Consider the following 18,781-nt stretch of genomic DNA (forward strand, 5'->3'; position numbering starts at 1 on the left):
AACAACGAGGGGGAGAGTGTGTCTACGTACCCTCGTAGACCGTAAGCGGAAGCGTTTCACAACGCGGTTGATGTAGTCGAACTTCTTCTCACGTCAACCGATCAAGTATCGAACGCACGACACCTCCGCGTTCTGCACGCGTTCAGCTCAATGACGTCCCTCGCCTTCTTGATCCAGCAAGTCGTCGAGGTAGTAGATGAGTTTCGTCAGCACGACGGCGTGGTGACGGTGATGGTGAAGTGATCCTCGCAGGGGTTCGCCTAAGCACTACAAAGATATGACCGGGGGTGTAAACGGTGGAGGGGGGGCGCTTCACGGCTAAAACTATTGTCTGGTGTGTCACTAGGAACCCCCCACCCCCACATATATATAGGTGGGAGGGGGGAGGGAGCAGCCAAGAGGGCGCCCCAAGTAGGCCGAATCCTACTTGGGGTCCTCCCCAAGTGGCGCCCCCCTTTCCTTAATTGGCGGAGAAGAAAGGAAAGGGGGGAAGAGAGAAGGAAGGGGATGCCGGATCCTCCCCCCTTTCCTTCCCAACTTGGCCGGCTGCCATGGGGGGCGCGCCAGCCCCTTGTGGGCTGGTGTGCTCCCCTCTTGTGTGTTGGGGAACGTAGTAATTTTAAAAATTTCCTACGCACACGCAAGATCATGGTGATGCATAGCAACGAGAGGGAAGAGTGTTGTCCATGTACCCTCGTAGACCGTAAGGGGAAGCGTTATGACAATGCGGTTGATGTAGTCGTATGTCTTCACGATCGACCGATCCTCGTTCCGAAAGTACGACACCTCCGCGATCTGCACACGTTCGGCTCGGTGACGTCCCACGAACTCACGATCCAGCAGAGTCTCGAGGGAGAGCTTCGTCAGCACGACGGCGTGATGATGGTGATGATGAAGCTACCGGCGCAGGGCTTCGCCTAAGCACTGCAACGATATGACCGAGGTGGATTATGGTGGAGGGGGGCACCGCACATGGCTAAGAGATCAAAGATCAACTTGTGTGTCTATGGGGTGCCCCCTGGCCATGTATATAAAGGATGGAGGGAGGAGGAGGCCGGCCCTCATAGGGCGCACCCAAAGTGTGGAGTCCTACTAGGACTCCCTAGTCCTAGTAGGATTCCACCTTCCACATGGAATAGGAAAAAGGGAAGGGAGAAGGAGAAGGAAGGAAGGGGACACCCCCTTTCCCTAGTCCAATTCGTACCAGTCCATGGGGAAGGGGCGCGACCACCCTTGAGGCCTTTCTCTCCTTTCCCGTATGGCCCATTAAGGCCCAATATACAAATTCCCGTAACTCTCCGGTACTCCGAAAAATACCCGAATCACTCGGAACATTTCCGATGTCCGAATATAGCCTTCCAATATATCGATCTTTACGTCTCGACCATTTAGAGACTCCTCATCATGTCCCCAATCTCATCCGGAACTCCAAACAAACTTCAGTCATCAAATCACATAACTCATAATACAAATCGCCACAGAACGTTAAGCGTGCGGACCCTACGGGTTCGAGAACTATGTAGACATGACCGAGACACATCTCCGGTCAATAACCAATAGCGGAACTTGGATGCTCATATTGGCTCCTACATATTCTACGAAGATCTTTATCGGTCAAACCGCATAACAACATACGTTGTTCCCTTTGTCATCGGTATGTTACTTGCCCGAGATTCGATCGTCGGTATCACCATACCTAGTTCAATCTCATTACCGGCAAGTCTCTTTACTCGTTCCGTAATTCATCATCCCGCAACTAACTCATTAGTCACATTGCTTGCAAGGCTTATAGTGATGTGCATTACCGAGAGGGCCTAGAGATACCTCTCCGACAATCGGAGTGACAAATTCTAATCTCGATCTATGCCAACCCAACAAACACCTTCGGAGACACCTGTAGAGCATCTTTATAATCACCCAGTTACGTTGTGACGTTTGATAGCACACAAGGTGTTCCTCCGGTATTCGGGAGTTGCATAATCTCATAGTCAGAGGAACATGTATAAGTCATGAAGAAAGCAATAGCAATAAAACTCAACGATCATAATGCTAAGCTAACGGATGGGTCTTGTCCATCACATCATTCTCTAATGATGTGATCCCGTTCATCAAATGACAACACATGTCTATGGTCAGAAAACATGACCATCTTTGATTAACGAGCTAGTCAAGTAGAGGCATACTAGGGACACTCTGTTTTGTCTATGTATTTACACATGTACTAAGTTTCCGGTTAATACAATTCTAGCATGAATAATAAACATTTATCATGATATATGGAAATATAAATAACAACTTTATTATTACCCCTAGGGCATATTTCTTTCAGTCTCCCACTTGCACTAGAGTCAATAATCTAGTTCACATGGCCATGTGATTTAACACCAATAGTTCACATCACCATGTGATTAGTTCACATCGCCATATGACTAATACCCAAAGGGTTTAATAGAGTCAATAATCTAGTTCACATCGCTATGTGATTAACACCCAAAGAGTACTAACGTGTGATCATGTTTTGCTTGTGAGTGAAGTTTAGTCAACGGGTCTGCCACATTCAGAGCCATATGTATTTTGCAAATTTTCTATGTCTACAATACTCTGCACGGAGCTACTCTAGCTAAATGCTCCCACTTTCAATATGTATCCAGATCGAGACTCAGAGTCATCCAGATCGGTGTCAAAGCATGCATCGAGGTAACTCTTTGCGACAAACTCTTTATCACCTCCATAACCGAGAAATATTTCCTTAGTCCTCTAAGGATAATTTTGACCAATGTCCAGTGATCTACTCCTAGATCATTATTATACTCGCTTGCCAGACTCAGGGCAGGGTATACAATAGGTCTAGTCCATAGCATGGCATACTTTATAGAACCTATGGCTAAGGCATAGGGAATGACATTCATTCTCTCTCTATCTTCTGCCGTGGTCGGGCTTTGAGTCTTACTCAACTTCACACCTTGCAACACATGCAAGAACTCCTTCTTTGACTGTTCTATTTTGAACTACTTCAAAAACTTATCAAGGTATGTACTAATTGAAAAAACTTATCAAGCGTCCAGATCTATCTCTATAGATCTTGATGCCCAATATGTAAGCAGCTTCACCGAGGTCTTTCTTTGAAAAACTCCTTTCAAACACTCCTTTATGCTTTCCAGAAAATTCTACATCATTTCCGATCAACAATATGTCATTCACATATACTTATCAGAAAGGCTGTAGTGCTCCCATTCACTTTCTTGTAAATACAGACTTCACCGCAAGTCTGTATAAAACTATATGCTTTGATCAACTCATCAAAGCGTATATTCCAACTCCGAGATGCTTGCACCAGTCCATAGATGGATCGCTGGAGCTTTGCGCACTTTGTTAGCACCTTTAGGATCGACAAAACCTTCTGGTTGCATCATATACAACTCTTCTTTAAGAAATCCATTTAAGGAATGCAGGTTTGACATCCATTTGCCATATTTCATAAAATGTGGCAATTGCTAACATGATTCGGACAGACTTTTAAGCATCGATACAAGTGAGAAAATCTCATTGTAGTCAACACCTTGAAATTGTCAAAAACCTTTTTCGACAAGTCTAGCTTTGTAGATAGTAACACTACTATCAGCGTCCGTCTTCCTTTTGAAGATCCATTTATTTTCTATGGCTTGCCGATCATTGGGAAAGTCAACCAAAGTCCACACTTTGTTCTCATACATGGATCCCATCTCTGATTTCATGGCCTCAAGCCATTTCGCGGAATCTGGGCTCATCATCGCTTCCTCATAGTTCGTAGGTTCGTCATGTCAAGTAACATGACTTCCAGAACAGGATTACCGTACCACTCTGGTGCGGACCGTACTCTGGTTGACCTACGAGGTTCGGTAGTAACTTGATCTGAAGTTTGATGATCATCATCATTAATCTTCCTCACTAATTGATGTAGGCATCACTGGAACTGATTTCTGTGATGAACTATTTTCCAATTCGGGAGAAGGTACAATTACCTCATCAAGTTCTACTTTCCTCCCACTCACTTCTTTTGAGAGAAACTCCTTCTCTAGAAAGGATCCATTCTTAGCAACAAAGATCTTGCCTTCGGATCTGTGATAGAAGGTGTACCCAACATTTTCTTTTGGGTATCCTATGAAGACGCACTTCTCCGATTTGGGTTTGAGCTTATCAGGTTGAAACTTTTTCACATAAGCATTGCAACCTCAAACTTTAAGAAACGACAGTTTAGGTTTCTTGCCAAACCATAGTTCAGACGGTGTCGTCTCAACGGATTTAGACGGTGCCCTATTTAACGTGAATGTAGCTGTCTCTAATGCATAACCCCAAAACGATAGTGGTAAATCGGTAAGAGACATCATAGATTGCACTATATCCAATAAAGTACGGTTATGACGTTCGGACACACCATTATGTTGTGGTGTTCCAGGTGGCATGAGTTTGTGAAACTATTCCACATTGTTTTAATTGAAGGCCAAACTTGTAACTCAAATATTTGCCTCTGCGATCAGATCGTAGAAACTTTATTTTCTTGTTACGATGATTCTCTACTTCACTCTGAAAATCTTTGAACTTTTCAAGTGTTTCAGACTTGTGTTTCATCAAGTAGATATACACATATCTGCTCAAATCATCTGTGAAGGTCAAAAAACAATGATACCCGCCGTGAGCCTCAACACTCATTGGACCGCATACATTGGTATGTATTATTTCCAATAAGTCAGTGGCTCGCCCCATTGTTCCGGAGAACGGAGTCTTAGTCATCTTGCCCATGAGGCATGGTTCACAAGCATCAAGTGATTCCAAAGCCCATCAGGATGGAGTTTCTTCATGCACTTTATACCAATATGACCTAAACGGCAGTGCCACAAATATGTTGCACTATCATTATCAACTTTGCATCTTTTGGCATCAATATTATGAATATGTGTATCAACACGATTGAGATTCAGTAAACATTTTTTTAGTGTATGACCATAGAAGGTTTTATTCTTGTAAACATAACAACAATTATTCTTTGACTTAAATGAATAACCATATTGCATTAAACATAATCTAATCATATTCATGCTCAACGCAAACACCAAATAACATTTATTTTAGGTTCAACACTAATCCCGAAGGTAAAGGGAGTGTGCGATGGTGATCTTATCATCCTTGGAATCATTTCCAACACATATCGCCACCTCGCCCTTAACTAGTCTCTATTTATTTTGCAACTCTTGTTTCGAGTTACTACTCTTAGCAACTGAACTAGTATCAAATACCGAGGGTTTGCTATAAACACTAGTAAAGTACACATCAATAACATGTATATCAAATATACCTTTATTCACTTTGCCATCCTTCTTATCTGCCAAGTATCTAGGGGCAGTTCCACTTCCAGTGACCATTTCCTTTGCAGTAGAAGCACTCAGTTTCAGGCTTGGGTCTAGCTTTGGGCTTCTTCATGGGAGTGGCAACTTGCTTGCCATTCTTCTTGAAGTTCCTTTTTTTTCCTTGCCCTTTTACTTGAAACTAGTGGTCTTTTCAACCATCAACATTTGATGCTTTTCTTGATTTCTACCTTCGTCGATTTCAGCATCACGAAGAGCTCGGGAATCATTTTCGTTATCCCTTGCATATTATAGTTCATCACGAAGTTCTGGTAACTTGGTGATAGTGACTAGAGAATTCTGTCAATCACTATTTTATCTGGAAGATTAACTCCCACTTGATTCAAGCGATTGTAGTACTCAGACAATCTGAGCACATGCTCACTGGTTGAGCTATTCTCCTCCATCTTGTAGGCAAAGTACTGTCAGAGGTCTCATACCTCTTGACACGGGCATGAGTATGAAATACCAATTTCAACTCTTGGAACATCTTATATGCTCCGTGGCGTTCAAAACATTTTTGAAGTCCCGGTTCTAAGCCGTAAAGCATGGTGCACTAAACTATCAAGTAGTCATCATACCGAGCTTGTCAAACGTTCATAACGTCTGCATCTGCTCCTGCAAAAGGTTTGTCACCTAGCGGTGCATCAAGGACATAATTCTTCTGTGCAGCAATGAGGATAATCCTCAGATCATGGATCCAAGTCCGCATCATTGCTACTAACATCTTTCAACTTAGTTTTCTCTAGGAACATATCAAAAATAAAACAGGGAGCTAAACGCGAGCTATTGATCTACAACATAGATATGCAAATACTATCAGGACTAAGTTCATGTTAAATTTAAGTTCAATTAATCATATTACTTAAGAACTCCCACTTAGATAGACATCCCTCGAGTCATCTAAATGATCACGTGATCCATATCAACTAAACCATGTCCGATCATCACGTGAGATGGAGTAGTTTTCAACGGTGAACATCACTATGTTGATCATATCTACTATATGATTCACGTTTGATCTTTCGATCTCAGTGTTCCGAGGCCATATCTGCATATGCTAGGCTCATCAAGTTTAACCCGAGTATTCTGCATGTGCAAAACTAGCTTGCACCCGTTGTATGTGAATGTAGAGCTTATCACACCCGATCATCACGTGTTGTCTCAGCACGAAGAACTGTCGCAACGGTGCATACTCAGGAAGAACACTTATACCTTGAAATTTTAGTAACGGATCATCTTATAAAGCTACCGCCGAACTAAGCAAAATAAGATGTATAAAAGATAAACATCACATGCAATCAAAATATGTGACATGATATGGCCATCATCATCTTGTGCCTTTGATCTCCATCTCCAAAGTACTGTCTTGATCTCCATCGTCACCGGCATGACACCATGATCTCCATCATCTTGATCTCTATCAACGTGTCGTCACATGGTCGTCTCGCCAACTATTGCTTTTGCAACTACTGCTATCGCATAGCGATAAAGTAAAGCAATTATATGGTGCTTGCATCTTATGCAATAGAGAGACAACCATAAGGCTACTGCCAGTTGCCGATAACTTTAACAAAATATGATCATCTCATACAACAATTTATATCTCATCATGTCTTGACCATATCACATCACAACATGCCCTGCAAAAACAAGTTAGACGTCCTCTACTTTGTTGTTGCAAGTTTTACGTGGCTGCTGCGGGCTTAGCAAGAACCGTTCTTACCTACGCATCAAAACCACAATGATTTTTCATCAAGTATGTGATGTTTTAACCTTCAACAAGGACCGGGCGTTGCCACACTCGATTCAACTAAAGTTGGAGAAACTGACACCCGCCAGCCACCTGTGTGCGAAGCACGTCGGTACAACCAGTCTTGCGTAAGCGTACGCGTAATGTCGGTCCGGGCCGCTTCATCCAACAATACCGCCGAATCAAAGTATGACATGCTGGTAAGCAGTATGACTATTATTGCCTACAACTCACTTGTGTTCTACTCGTGCATATAACATCTACGCATAAACCTGGCTCGGATGCCACTGTTGGGGAAAGTAGCAATTTCAAAAATTTCCTATGCACACGCAAGATCATGGTGATGCATAGCAACGAGAGGGGAGAGTGTTGCCCACGTACCCTCGTAGACCGTAAGCGGAAGCGTTATGACAACGTGGTTTATGTAGTCGTACGTCTTTACGATCGACCGATCCTAGTACCGAAAGTACCGCACCTCCGCGATCTGCACACGTTCGGCTCGGTGATGTCCCACGAACTCACGATCCAGCAGAGTATCGAGGGAGAGCTTCGTCAGCACGACGGTGTGATGACGGTGATGATGAAGCTACCGGCGCATGGCTTCGCCTAAGCACTGAAACGATATGACCGAGGTGGATTATGGTGGAGGGGGGCACCGCACACGGCTAAGAGATCAAAGATCAACTTGTGTGTCTATGGGGTGCCCCCTGGCCACGTATATAAAGGATGGAGGGAGGAGGCCGACCCTCATAGGGCGCGCCCAAAGTGTGGACTCCTACTAGGACTCCCTAGTCCTAGTAGGATTCCACCTCCCACATGGAATAGGAAAAAGGGAAGGGAGAAGGAGAAGGAAGGAAGGGGGCGCCCCTTTCCCTAGTCCAATTCGGACCAGTCCATGGGGAAGGGGCGCGGCCACCCTTGAGGCCTTTCTCTCCTTTCCCGTATGGCCCATTAAGGCCCAATATGAATTCCCGTAACTCTCCGGTACTCCGAAAAATACCCGAATCACTCGGAACCTTTCCGATGTCCGAATATAGCCTTCCAATATATCGATCTTTACGTCTCGACCATTTAGAGACTCCTCGTCATGTCCCCGATCTCATCCGGAACTCCAAACAAACTTCAGTCATCAAATCACATAACTCATAGTACAAATCGCCACAGAACGTTAAGCGTGCGGACCCTACGGGTTCGAGAACTATGTAGACATGACCGAGACACATCTCCGGTCAATAACCAATAGCGGAACTTGGATGCTCATATTGGCTCCTACATATTCTACGAAGATCTTTATCGGTCAAACCGCATAACAACATACGTTGTTCCCTTTGTCATCGGTATGTTACTTGCCCGAGATTCGATCGTCGGTATCACCATACCTAGTTCAATCTTGTTACCGGCAAGTCTCTTTACTCGTTCCGTAATGCATCATCCCACAATTAACTCATTAGTCACATTGCTTGCAAGGCTTATAGTGATGTGCATTACCGAGAGGGCCTAGAGATACCTCTCCGACAATCGGAATGACAAATCCTAATCTCGATCTATGCCAACCCAACAAACACCTTCGGAGACACCTGTAGAGCATCTTTATAATCACCCAGTTACGTTGTGACGTTTGATAGCACACATGGTGTTCCTCCGGTATTCGGGAGTTGCATAATCTCATAGTCAGAGGAACATGTATAAGTCATGAAGAAAGCAATAGCAATAAAACTCGACGATCATAATGCTAAGCTAACGGATGGGTCTTGTCCATCACATCATTCTCTAATGATGTGATCCCGTTCATCAAATGACAACACATGTCTATGGTAGGAAACATAACCATCTTTGATTAACGAGCTAGTCAAGTAGAGGCATACTAGGGACACTCTGTTTGTCTATGTATTCACACATGTACTAAGTTTTCGGTTAATACAATTCTAGCATGAATAATAAACATTTATCATGATATAAGGAAATATAAATAACTACTTTATTATTGCCTCTAGGGCATATTTCCTTCATTGTGGCCCATTAGGCCCAATATTCTCCCAGGGCTAGCCGGTACCCCCTCCGGTACTCCGCTGACTATCCGGTTTTCTCCGAGACACTTCCGGTGTTAGAATACCATCGTCCTATATATCAATCTTTACCTCTCGACCATTTCGAGACTCCTCGTCATGTCCGTGATCTCATCCGGGACTCGGAACAACATTCGGCCACCAAATCACATAACTCATATAATACTATATCGTCATCGAACGTTAAGCGTGCGGACCCTACGGGTTCGAGAACTATGTAGACATGACCAAGACACCTCTCTTGTCAATAACCAATAGTGCAACCTGGATGCCCATATTGGCTCCTACATATTCTATGAAGATCTTTATCGGTCGAACCGTTATGATAATATACGTAATTCCCTTTGTCTATCGGTATGTTACTAGCCCGAGATTCGATCGTCGGTATCTTCATATCTAGTTCAATCTCGTTACTGGCAAGTCTCTTTACTCGTTCCGTAATACATCACCTCGTGACTAACTCCTTAGTCGTTTGCTTGCAAGCTTATGATGTGTGTTACCGAGAGGGCCAGAGATACCTCTCCTATACTCGAAGTGACAAATCCTAATCTCGATCTATGCCAACTCAAAAAACACCTTTGATGATACTTGTAGAGTATCTTTATAATCACCCAGTTATGCTGTGACGTTTGATAGCACACAAGGCATTCCTCCGGTATCCGGGGGTTGCATAATCTCATAGTCGAAGGAATATGTATTTGACATGAAGAAAGCAATAACAATAAAACTGAACGATCATAATGCTAAGCTAACGAATGGGTCTTGTCCATCACATCATTCTCCTGATGATGTGATCCCGTTATCAAATGAGAACTCATGTCCATGGTTAGGAAACCTTAACTATCTTTGATCAACGAGCTAGTCAAATAGAGACTCACTAGGGACACGGTGTTTGTTTATGTATTCACACATGTATTAAGGTTTTCAGTCAATACAATCCTAGCATGAATAATAAACCTTTATCATGAATAAGAAAATATAAAATAACAACTTTATTATTGCCTCTAGGGCATATTTCCTTCAAAAGAATGGTACCGTGTCATCTAAGCATACATAGCTGTATTTCTAGATGACTCCAGTTGTTTTGTTGGTGCGTCGACGAAAGGCATTGGATGTGCTGATTTTGTCTTCGTGTTTGTCAAAGCTTAGGGTCTCTTTGATCAGCGGGATTTGTAAAACACAGGAATAGGAAAAACACATGGATAGAGTGTCATGACATACCCGTAATAGAAGAGTGTCATGACACATTGAATGCTACATGATTATATGATTTATTTGATTGTGCATAAGATAAAATAAATGATTTTTAAATGATGTTGGAGTGGATGAAATTTTTCGTACGATATGTAGTACAAATGAATTATATGAAAAATTCCAATGCAATGAGATTCTGCGAATCAAAGAAGCCAGGTAGGGAAAAACTTATGGGGATTAGAATCCTTCAAAAAATTCTTTGGAATCAAAGAAGGCCTTCATTTGGGAAAATGCTAAATGGACAATGATCTTGATGGAGCTCATTTTAAAAATTAATCAAAATTCACATTTGACGCTTCAGATAATTCTAAAAGAAATTACACACGTTCATTCAAATGCATCTACATGTGTGTAAAATTTGAAGATGCTATACATTATGATGAGAGCTACACTAAAATGACAAAATAGTGATTTTGAAAATGGTGAACAGTGCACACACTAATCACTATTAAAAATCCAAGATTCTGTCTGTTTTGTGTAGTTTTCATCACAATGTATTTCATCGTCCTACTTTATGCACATGTCGAATACAACCATATGACATGTACAATTCTTTTAGAATTTCTTGAAACTTCAAAATGTGATTTTTATTTTTATTTTATTTTTAAAATGAGCTCCATGGAGCTCGTCCTCCAGAACGCCCTACTCCTCCATTTAACTCTAGCCAAGATCCAAGGATCTCAACCTGTATAATTTGATGATGATTGGTTGGAGGTAGGTAGCCTCAAATCTGGATCAAAGAGACCACCTCTCCCACACATTCTTCTCGACCATCAACTTCCCCACTATGCCACTGCCTAATAAAGGCCTCCTTTGCAGTTTGTGCGCTGCAGGTAAATGCACGCGTACGTTTACTTTTCCACCACGAATTTGGATGAAAATTGCAGCGCCGCACGTACCTAGTGAATCCTGTCGAGAATTTTAGATATAACTCGGAAATGGATATATCTGATGCCTGAAGCCACTCACTGGGTGCCGGCATGTCCACGACGTACTGCATGCGCGGCGCGTGGCGTAAAAGTCACGAATACGTGTCGCCGTCAGCCCTAGCTGGGCATATGCCGGTTACCGCGCCGAGCGTGCACAGCCATGCGGCGAGCAGCCAGTGCCGCGCCGGCCGGGACAAAGCCGCGGCGCCAAGTTGCCGCCGCCCGGTAGCTTGGGCACGCCACACACGTCGTCGAGACGCTCGTTTGGCGTCCACAATGCGTTCGCGAGAGCGGGAGACGTCGATCCTTCCCATTGGAGAAACTGTTCCGGGATGCATGTATGCTCCCGCGCGCCTGTCGTCGTCGTCGCCCCGGCGTGTCACGTGGGTCGTGCGCGCGACGTTCAACCGAGAGCATACGACCACATACATGTGTCTGTCACCTTCCATGCGTGGCACGCTACTTATATCGTGTTCACACGGACATTGCCGTCTGCACGTACATACGATACGTACCGCCAAGTGCCCGGCATCTTGCTACCCACATGAACTACCACCCAAGCACCTTACCAAATCCAAGTACATTACATTTATATTATGGATTTCTCCATGTGGATGATGATCTTCATCCAGTATACGGACAGAGACGGTGAGAGCGCGAAATTTATCTTACCGAAGTGGACGCATAGCGCGCGTCGTCATCACAAAATATACTCGATCTCGAACGCCGGAGACCTGCCGTCTACGGCAGTACGGCACGGCCGCTGTGTGGCCGAACCGCGCCACCCACCCGCCCCGCCACGGTGTCGATTGGCCATCAGTTCCCTATATATAAGTCCATGGGCGGATGCTTATGATCGTATACCGCCACCTAATTAACAAGCCCCTGATCCCAGAGAGACCAAGAGAATAAGAGATGGCCTCCTTCTCCAAGCAGGCGGCACTCTTCTTGCTGGCAGCGCTGCTGCTGTGCCTCCTCTGCACTAGAGGGCAAGCAGCAAGGCCTACACCAGGATCCAGCCTCCAAAAATCACAGGTACGTACAGTAAGCAATCAATCTAACGTGTATATACTTCATAATGCAGACGGGCTGTGGCAATCGTACGTTCGTTAATTTTTTGGTCACTTCATAACGCTCGGCTCGTTGTGTTAATGATCTGCAGGGTGCTGGCTCCGCCACCTCCCATGAGAAGAGTGCTGCAGGAACCGGGATGGAAATGGAGCAGGTAGATCTGGAGGCGATGAGAGGATGCGAGGGAGGGGAAGGAGCGGAGGAGTGCCTGATGAGGAGGACCCTCGTCGCTCACACCGACTACATCTACACCCAGGGGAAGCACAACTAGATGGTGCGCTGAAAGCCTGAAACCGCTGGTGCTTACGAAGGACTCCGTGAACTGAAGGCCATATCTGGATGATCGCATGGTTAAGCAGGCCCTACTTAAGAAAGGCATTTTTCATGAGCTCGTCGGTCTGTTCCGCAGTCGCATGCATCGTCTGTAAATTACAGCTATAGTCGCCGCCTCCTTGTATTTTCCCTGTTCCCTTGTTTTCAGGTCATGTATCTGTTCTGGACTCGAAATTTTATCATCATGTATGTACTTATTGAATATATTATCTCTTTATCTATACACTGAATACTAATGTTATACTGTTCTTCGTGATTGATTGAAGCTATAGAGTTAAGACGACGATTGTTAGTTAGACAACCCGACGTCATAAGATGCCCATACGGAAAGGAACTACCGAAAACAATGCAGAGAGATGACCACACGCAGTCAGGATTAGACCACCGGCCTACCTGCTGGCTATTATAAGCATTGACTTTGCACTTGTCATGGTTCCTTTTGCTCCATCTATTACTTCCATCATTGTTTGTCGTACTCCTAGTGGCCAAATGAATGATAAAGTTTTCGTAGCAGTTGAATCTCGGCACTTTCTGGATGCCTTGTTGGTCAACTCTCTTATTAGCTGGTCGGAGCTGTTTCCGCTCAGAATGCTTTATGAAGCCTGCACGGTCGCTCAACATGCCTCCGTTCTTTATAACTGTATATAATTAACGGATACCTTGGATCCAAGTAAACTCCTGTAGGTTGTTCGTTCAGTTTTGCAACGGGTGTGCCTAAATCTTAGTTGACTGAAACTTAACTAAGCCTTAGTCGAGCGACATATAACATATAAAAAGATTTTTTTTAAATGCATGTTCTTCATGTAAAAATCTCACGAATAAAGCATCGATTGAGACTTGGTTAAGCCTCAGTCGATTAAGATTTAGCAATCTCGTTTTGCAACTCATAAATCCATGCCCCCTCATTTAAAAAAATCCAGGGCCCAACCCCCGCGTCGCTCCTGGAGCGACACGGAGAAAGCCTAGCTGCCCACCGCCCCCAGAAGATGTGGCCAAATGTGGACGGCGGCGGTGGGGCTGGTTTCGTCACGCGGCTACTCTTTCTTGACAGATTCTAGACCGAAGCGGTGGATCAAGTAAAGCAAGACGTCGGTCTTTCTGTTGTACATGATAATTATCGAAGAAGATGTACATTCAAATGAAAAAAGAAGGCATTGTTTAACAGGAAATAAAGCATATTTATTTGTGGATTCTTCCGAACAAGCAACTTATTGAGCAACTAGCGCAAAATCAATAATGCAATCCTTCTTGAGGTGATAGCCACATACGACCTGCCATCCCTCCATTTGCATAGTGGCCCAGCATGGGCGCACCCTTGCTCCCTGGTGGCGCGACGTAGCGGCATTCCGGTCTCTACGGCCCTCCCAGCCACAACTTTGACCGGCCACAGGCTTCCTCTCGTGGCACTCCTCGATCTGGGTTCCAAATTTGCTACGGCGGACTAGGCCTTCTCAGCGTCGAGGATTTTGGCATTGCTGGCGGTTCTGATGGGCAGGAGCAAAGATACTCAAGGCGAGGGCCAGACCCTCCTAAGAAAGCATGGGCAAATTTTTTTTAGGCAACCTCACAAAGCTTTATTACGTCGTCACAATGTTTACTGGGACGAAAGAAATACCTTCGCGCTGGCCTAACCAAACATGGCGGTCAACACTCAAAGTTAAAGCATGCTTTGCTAAGTTGTGAGCATCAAAGTTTGAGCTCCTAGACTGATAAACTACGTTACATGAAATAAAAGAAGACACTTGCATCTCTATTTCCCTAATCACTGCACCAAACGCCGCACTGCTCCTCCTGCCGATCTCACTTGCCACACCCTTGCAATCTTTAGCTACATGTACCCTTGACATATGTAAGTCTGCTGCAAGATCAAGGCCCTCTCGCATCGCCAAAGCTTCTAAAATGGCTGGATCTTTAACATGCTTGAAAATAAAGGCCGTTGCACCAAGAAAGCCTCCTTCCTGGTCCCGGCATATTGCTGACAGAGCTCCGAAACGGCTTCTGCTACCCATCGCAGCGTCAACATCCAGCTTTGCGTAGCCTCCAAGGGGCGCAATCCAGACCGGGTGTTGCACAATTCCCCTTCCTGATGCTTCTACATTTGGGACTATAATTTGGAAATCAGCTATGTAAGAATTTATGAACCCATGTGTCGCCTGTGGTGATTTGAAAATGCCCTCATACAAAGCTTTCCTCCTTGCACCCCATATAGCCCACAGTGTAACTGAAAACCTAATAAAATCATCAGGTTTGAGAGCTCTCATCAAAGCAAATAACCATATTTTTGGGCACTCTTGCTGCTGAGAACTTAGTTGGTCCAGTATATCCTCCGATGAAAGCGCCCAGGTGCATCTCGCCATGGGACAGTTGAGCAGCGCATGTCTCCAAGAGTCGGTCGTCCCACACAAGCCACATGCCCTCGTCGTTGACATATTCCTCCTGTGTAAAACGTCTCCCGACGGTATCGAGTTTCGAGCGAGGCGCCATAGAAAGACCTTTATTTTGCTTGGTACTATGACCTTCCAAATTGACTTCCATTCTTTGTAAAGCATGGGCAACTAATTAGAGAGCACCCCTTTGAAGGCTTCTGCGGGGGGATTTTTGGGCCCATCCTGGGCTGCCACGTGATGTCAAAGAGCGAACGAGGCACATGATTGGAAAGATAGCCACATGTGGTTTTTTCCTTTTTCTCCTTGTGTTCTTCTAGTTTTACATGGTTTTTGTCGGCGTTCTGGGAACGGGGGTCTCCAGACTTGCCTGCCTGTGGCCCACGGCGTGGCTCTGCGCGTGGGCCCCTACGGCCCATCTCCATCAACAAGGCATTTAAAACCCTCGCGAGGGGCCAAGCCTCGCGAGGCGGACGACACAAGACCTCCTCAGGAGCGGCCTCACCGGGTTGGCTCGCGAGGAGCGGAGGGATCAAGGCAGGGGAAACCTCGCGAGGTTCTCGTGACGTGAGCCATGACGATCGAGACCAGGCAGGCGCCAACGCGCGCAGTGTCCTTGTTTCCCCTTTGGTGCTAAGGAAGCAAGCGCAGGCGCGGAGTACCGAGGCGTCGAGCAAAGGTTTCCATATCGGTGCAACGAGACCAAGACCAGCAGGACGGCAAGACGGAGGTCACCATGGAGCCCAAGGCAGCGTCACCACCAGAGCCTTTTGCAGGCGAAGACTACTTTTGTCAGGATAAGCTGTACTGGCTGTCCCCTTTCAAATTAGCCGTTGTTGGCTCCCTTCCGCTCAATATTTGAGAAGAGGACCGGGGCCTATATAAGTAGAACTAGCCACCACAGTAGGGGCATCTGATCTTTAGCCAATCCTTAGCCACACACCGAGCTCAAGAACACCTCATCCTCAAGAGGCTGTTCTTCCCCTTGTACTGTTCATCATCAGCCCAAGAGGCAATCCACCACCACACTGGAATAGGGTATTACAGCACAACGATGGCCCGAACCAGTATAAATCTTGTGTCTTTGTGTTGTGAGTTCGTCGAGTTTGTTCGTGAGATCTTAGCAAACCCAGGGCGTGGATCGGTAGGGAGGAAAGGACTTCGCGCGCACCCCAGAGTTCGAACCTTAAGGGTTTTGCCGGAACCCATGATCCGACATTTGGCGCGCCAGGTAGGGGTGCGCCGGAGCCTCTTCCCCGCCAATCGATCCGCCGACACTCCGCGGTCCCGATGTGTGACGCCCGGATAATTACGCTACAGTAATTCCCTGTTAATGATGCCACGTCACCACAATTACTGTTGTTGATCTCGCGTTAGTTCAAAACCGATTCAAATTTGAATTAAAGGGAGACATCAAAGTTTTCAAACATTAAAAATAAAATGTTTGGGTTGTGCCAAATAATGCATAGGTAATCATGGTGTAGAAACCACACTTTTATAGAATGCTTAAATACTCTAAGATGAATAAAACAGTAGCGAAAACTATTATTTAAATACTTTTAAATAATAATTAATTATGAAACTATTTTACTCTGGGTAGCAAAATTAATGTGGCAGTGGCATAATTGGTGACATCAATTTAGGTGCCACTTTGGTATATTGTTAACACTATAAACAGCAACTAAAAGAAACAAAAAAGAAATAAAGTAAATAAAAGAGGAAAGAAAAGTAAAACAAAATTAAACAGAAGACCCCCCCTTTTTGCTGGGCCTCAGCCTAGCCGGCTGGCCCAGCCGACCACCCCGCTCGCCTGGCCTATTAATGCCCCGCTACCCCCCCACCGTAACCTAATCCCCCCACTATCCCCACTCCTCACACGCTTCTCCTCCTCCTTCCTCGTTCTGGATCTGGGCGGAGCGCCCGACCCCGACGTCCCTCGTCCCACCGCGGCCACCATGCGCCCCGCTGCCTAGGAGCTCGTCGCACGCCTCGTCGTCAACCACTTCCTCGCCCACGACCACGCGTACGAGCCAGGACGGCCCCACGACGCCGCACCGTGCTGGGCTTCCTCCTCGGGCCGCCACACGCCGCCACTGACTCCGGCAACCCCGAGCCTCCCTCGAGCCACCGCACGCCGCCACCGACACCGGCAACCCCGAGCCTCCCTCGAGCCTGCTGCCATGCCCTACGGCCGCACTGTGAGCTCCGCCGAGAAATCCCTCTCCCCCCGTGCTCGATTCCGCCGCCTAGCCATCATCCCGTTGAGCACCGAGCTCCGGCCGCCGCCATGGACGACGAGCATCACGCTCCCGAACTCCCCTCGTACTCACCACGCCCGCGCCTTGCGTCCGCGCCCCACACGCTCTCGGCAGCGTATGCCCGTGCCTGCTGCTGCTGCTCCTGTTGCTCCTGCCTAGCGCCGCGTACTGCACTGCCCGCGCCCTGCGCCGCCCTTGGTCGTCCTCTGCCTACGCCCGCGTGTGCATACGCGTTCGCGCCCCTGCTGCTCTTGCTGTTGCCGCTGCGTTGCTGCTTTATCCGCTGCTGCTCTTTGCTAGCTGCTAGTTACTGCTGCCGCTCCCGCTGGCCCCCTGCGTACCACCTCCGCCCGCCGCTACCACAGGCGCCGCCCTTCGCCGGCGTTGTCCGCTATGGCCGGCCCCGTCCACGGCCACCGGCGCCAAGCCGCGCGGCCGCCTCCGCCGCTCGCCTCCCCTATGCAGCTTCCCCTGGCCGCGTCGTCCACCGTCCGTCGCGCCGCTCGGGGTCGCTCCCAGCCGCGGCTGGACTGGGCGGGTGCCTTGTCGGGCGACCGCAACCGCGCCCGTTCGCCCATAACCCGCTATGGCCCTGGCCCATTGACAGCCGGGGCCCAGCCCCCCAGAACGTATATATATATATATATAAAGAATTAAAAAATAAAAATATTAATTAATTAACTTAATTAATCATAATAGATTAATCTAATCACTAATTAACCTAATTAACTGTTAGTTAATTAATCAGTCAATGACATGCGGGACCCTCACGTCAGTTTGACCAGTCAACACCTTTGTTGACTGCTGATGTCATGCTCACTATTCTGGATAATGTTGAATTAAAATAATTAAATAAATTCTGAAAATGATTTAAACTGTAAAATTAATATAGAATAATCCGTAACTCGGATGGAAAAACTTTGTACATGAAAGTTGCTCAGAATGACGAGACGAATCCAGTTACGCAGCCCGTTCGTCTGCCACACATTCCTAGCATAGCAAACACGCAACTTTCCCCCTCCGGTTCATCTGTCCGAAAATGCGAAACACCGGGAATACTTTCCCGGATGTTTCCCCCCTTCGTCGGTATCACCTACTACGGCGTTAGGGCACACCTAGCAACGCTCATTGTCGTGTCATGCATCGTCATGCGTATGTTTGCATTATATTTATTGTTTCGTCCCCCTCTTCTCTCGCTAGACACCGAGACCGACGCCGCTGCTACCCAGTACGACTACGGTGTTGACGACCCCTCCTTCTCGGCTGAGCTTCCAGGCAAGCCCCCCCTTGATCATCAGATATCGCCTATTCCTTCTCTCTACTGCTTGCATTAGAGTAGTGTAGCATGTTAC

General features: G+C 46.3%; 1 protein-coding gene across 1 annotated transcript; it reads left to right on the forward strand.

Moving 5' to 3' along the window:
- Positions 1 to 12,117: 12,117 nt before the first annotated feature.
- Positions 12,118 to 13,008, forward strand: LOC123100122 (phytosulfokines 4). The gene is made up of 2 exons (XM_044522100.1): positions 12,118 to 12,418; positions 12,546 to 13,008. Exons 1-2 carry the CDS (start codon positions 12,299 to 12,301, stop codon positions 12,723 to 12,725), a joined length of 300 nt encoding a protein of 99 aa, XP_044378035.1. The 5' UTR covers positions 12,118 to 12,298; the 3' UTR covers positions 12,726 to 13,008.
- Positions 13,009 to 18,781: the final 5,773 nt, after the last annotated feature.

The sequence above is a fragment of the Triticum aestivum genome, chromosome 4D (genome assembly GCF_018294505.1).
Source record: "Triticum aestivum cultivar Chinese Spring chromosome 4D, IWGSC CS RefSeq v2.1, whole genome shotgun sequence".
Classification (NCBI taxonomy): Eukaryota; Viridiplantae; Streptophyta; class Magnoliopsida; order Poales; family Poaceae; genus Triticum; species Triticum aestivum.

Excerpts from the sequence above, each read along its gene's own strand:
- LOC123100122 (XM_044522100.1), top strand. The coding sequence starts at position 12,299 with ATGGCCTCCTTCTCCAAGCAGGCGGCACTCTTCTTGCTGGCAGCGCTG. Across the intron at positions 12,419-12,545 it reads CCAGCCTCCAAAAATCACAG|GGTGCTGGCTCCGCCACCTC; the intron begins GTACGTACAGTA and ends AATGATCTGCAG.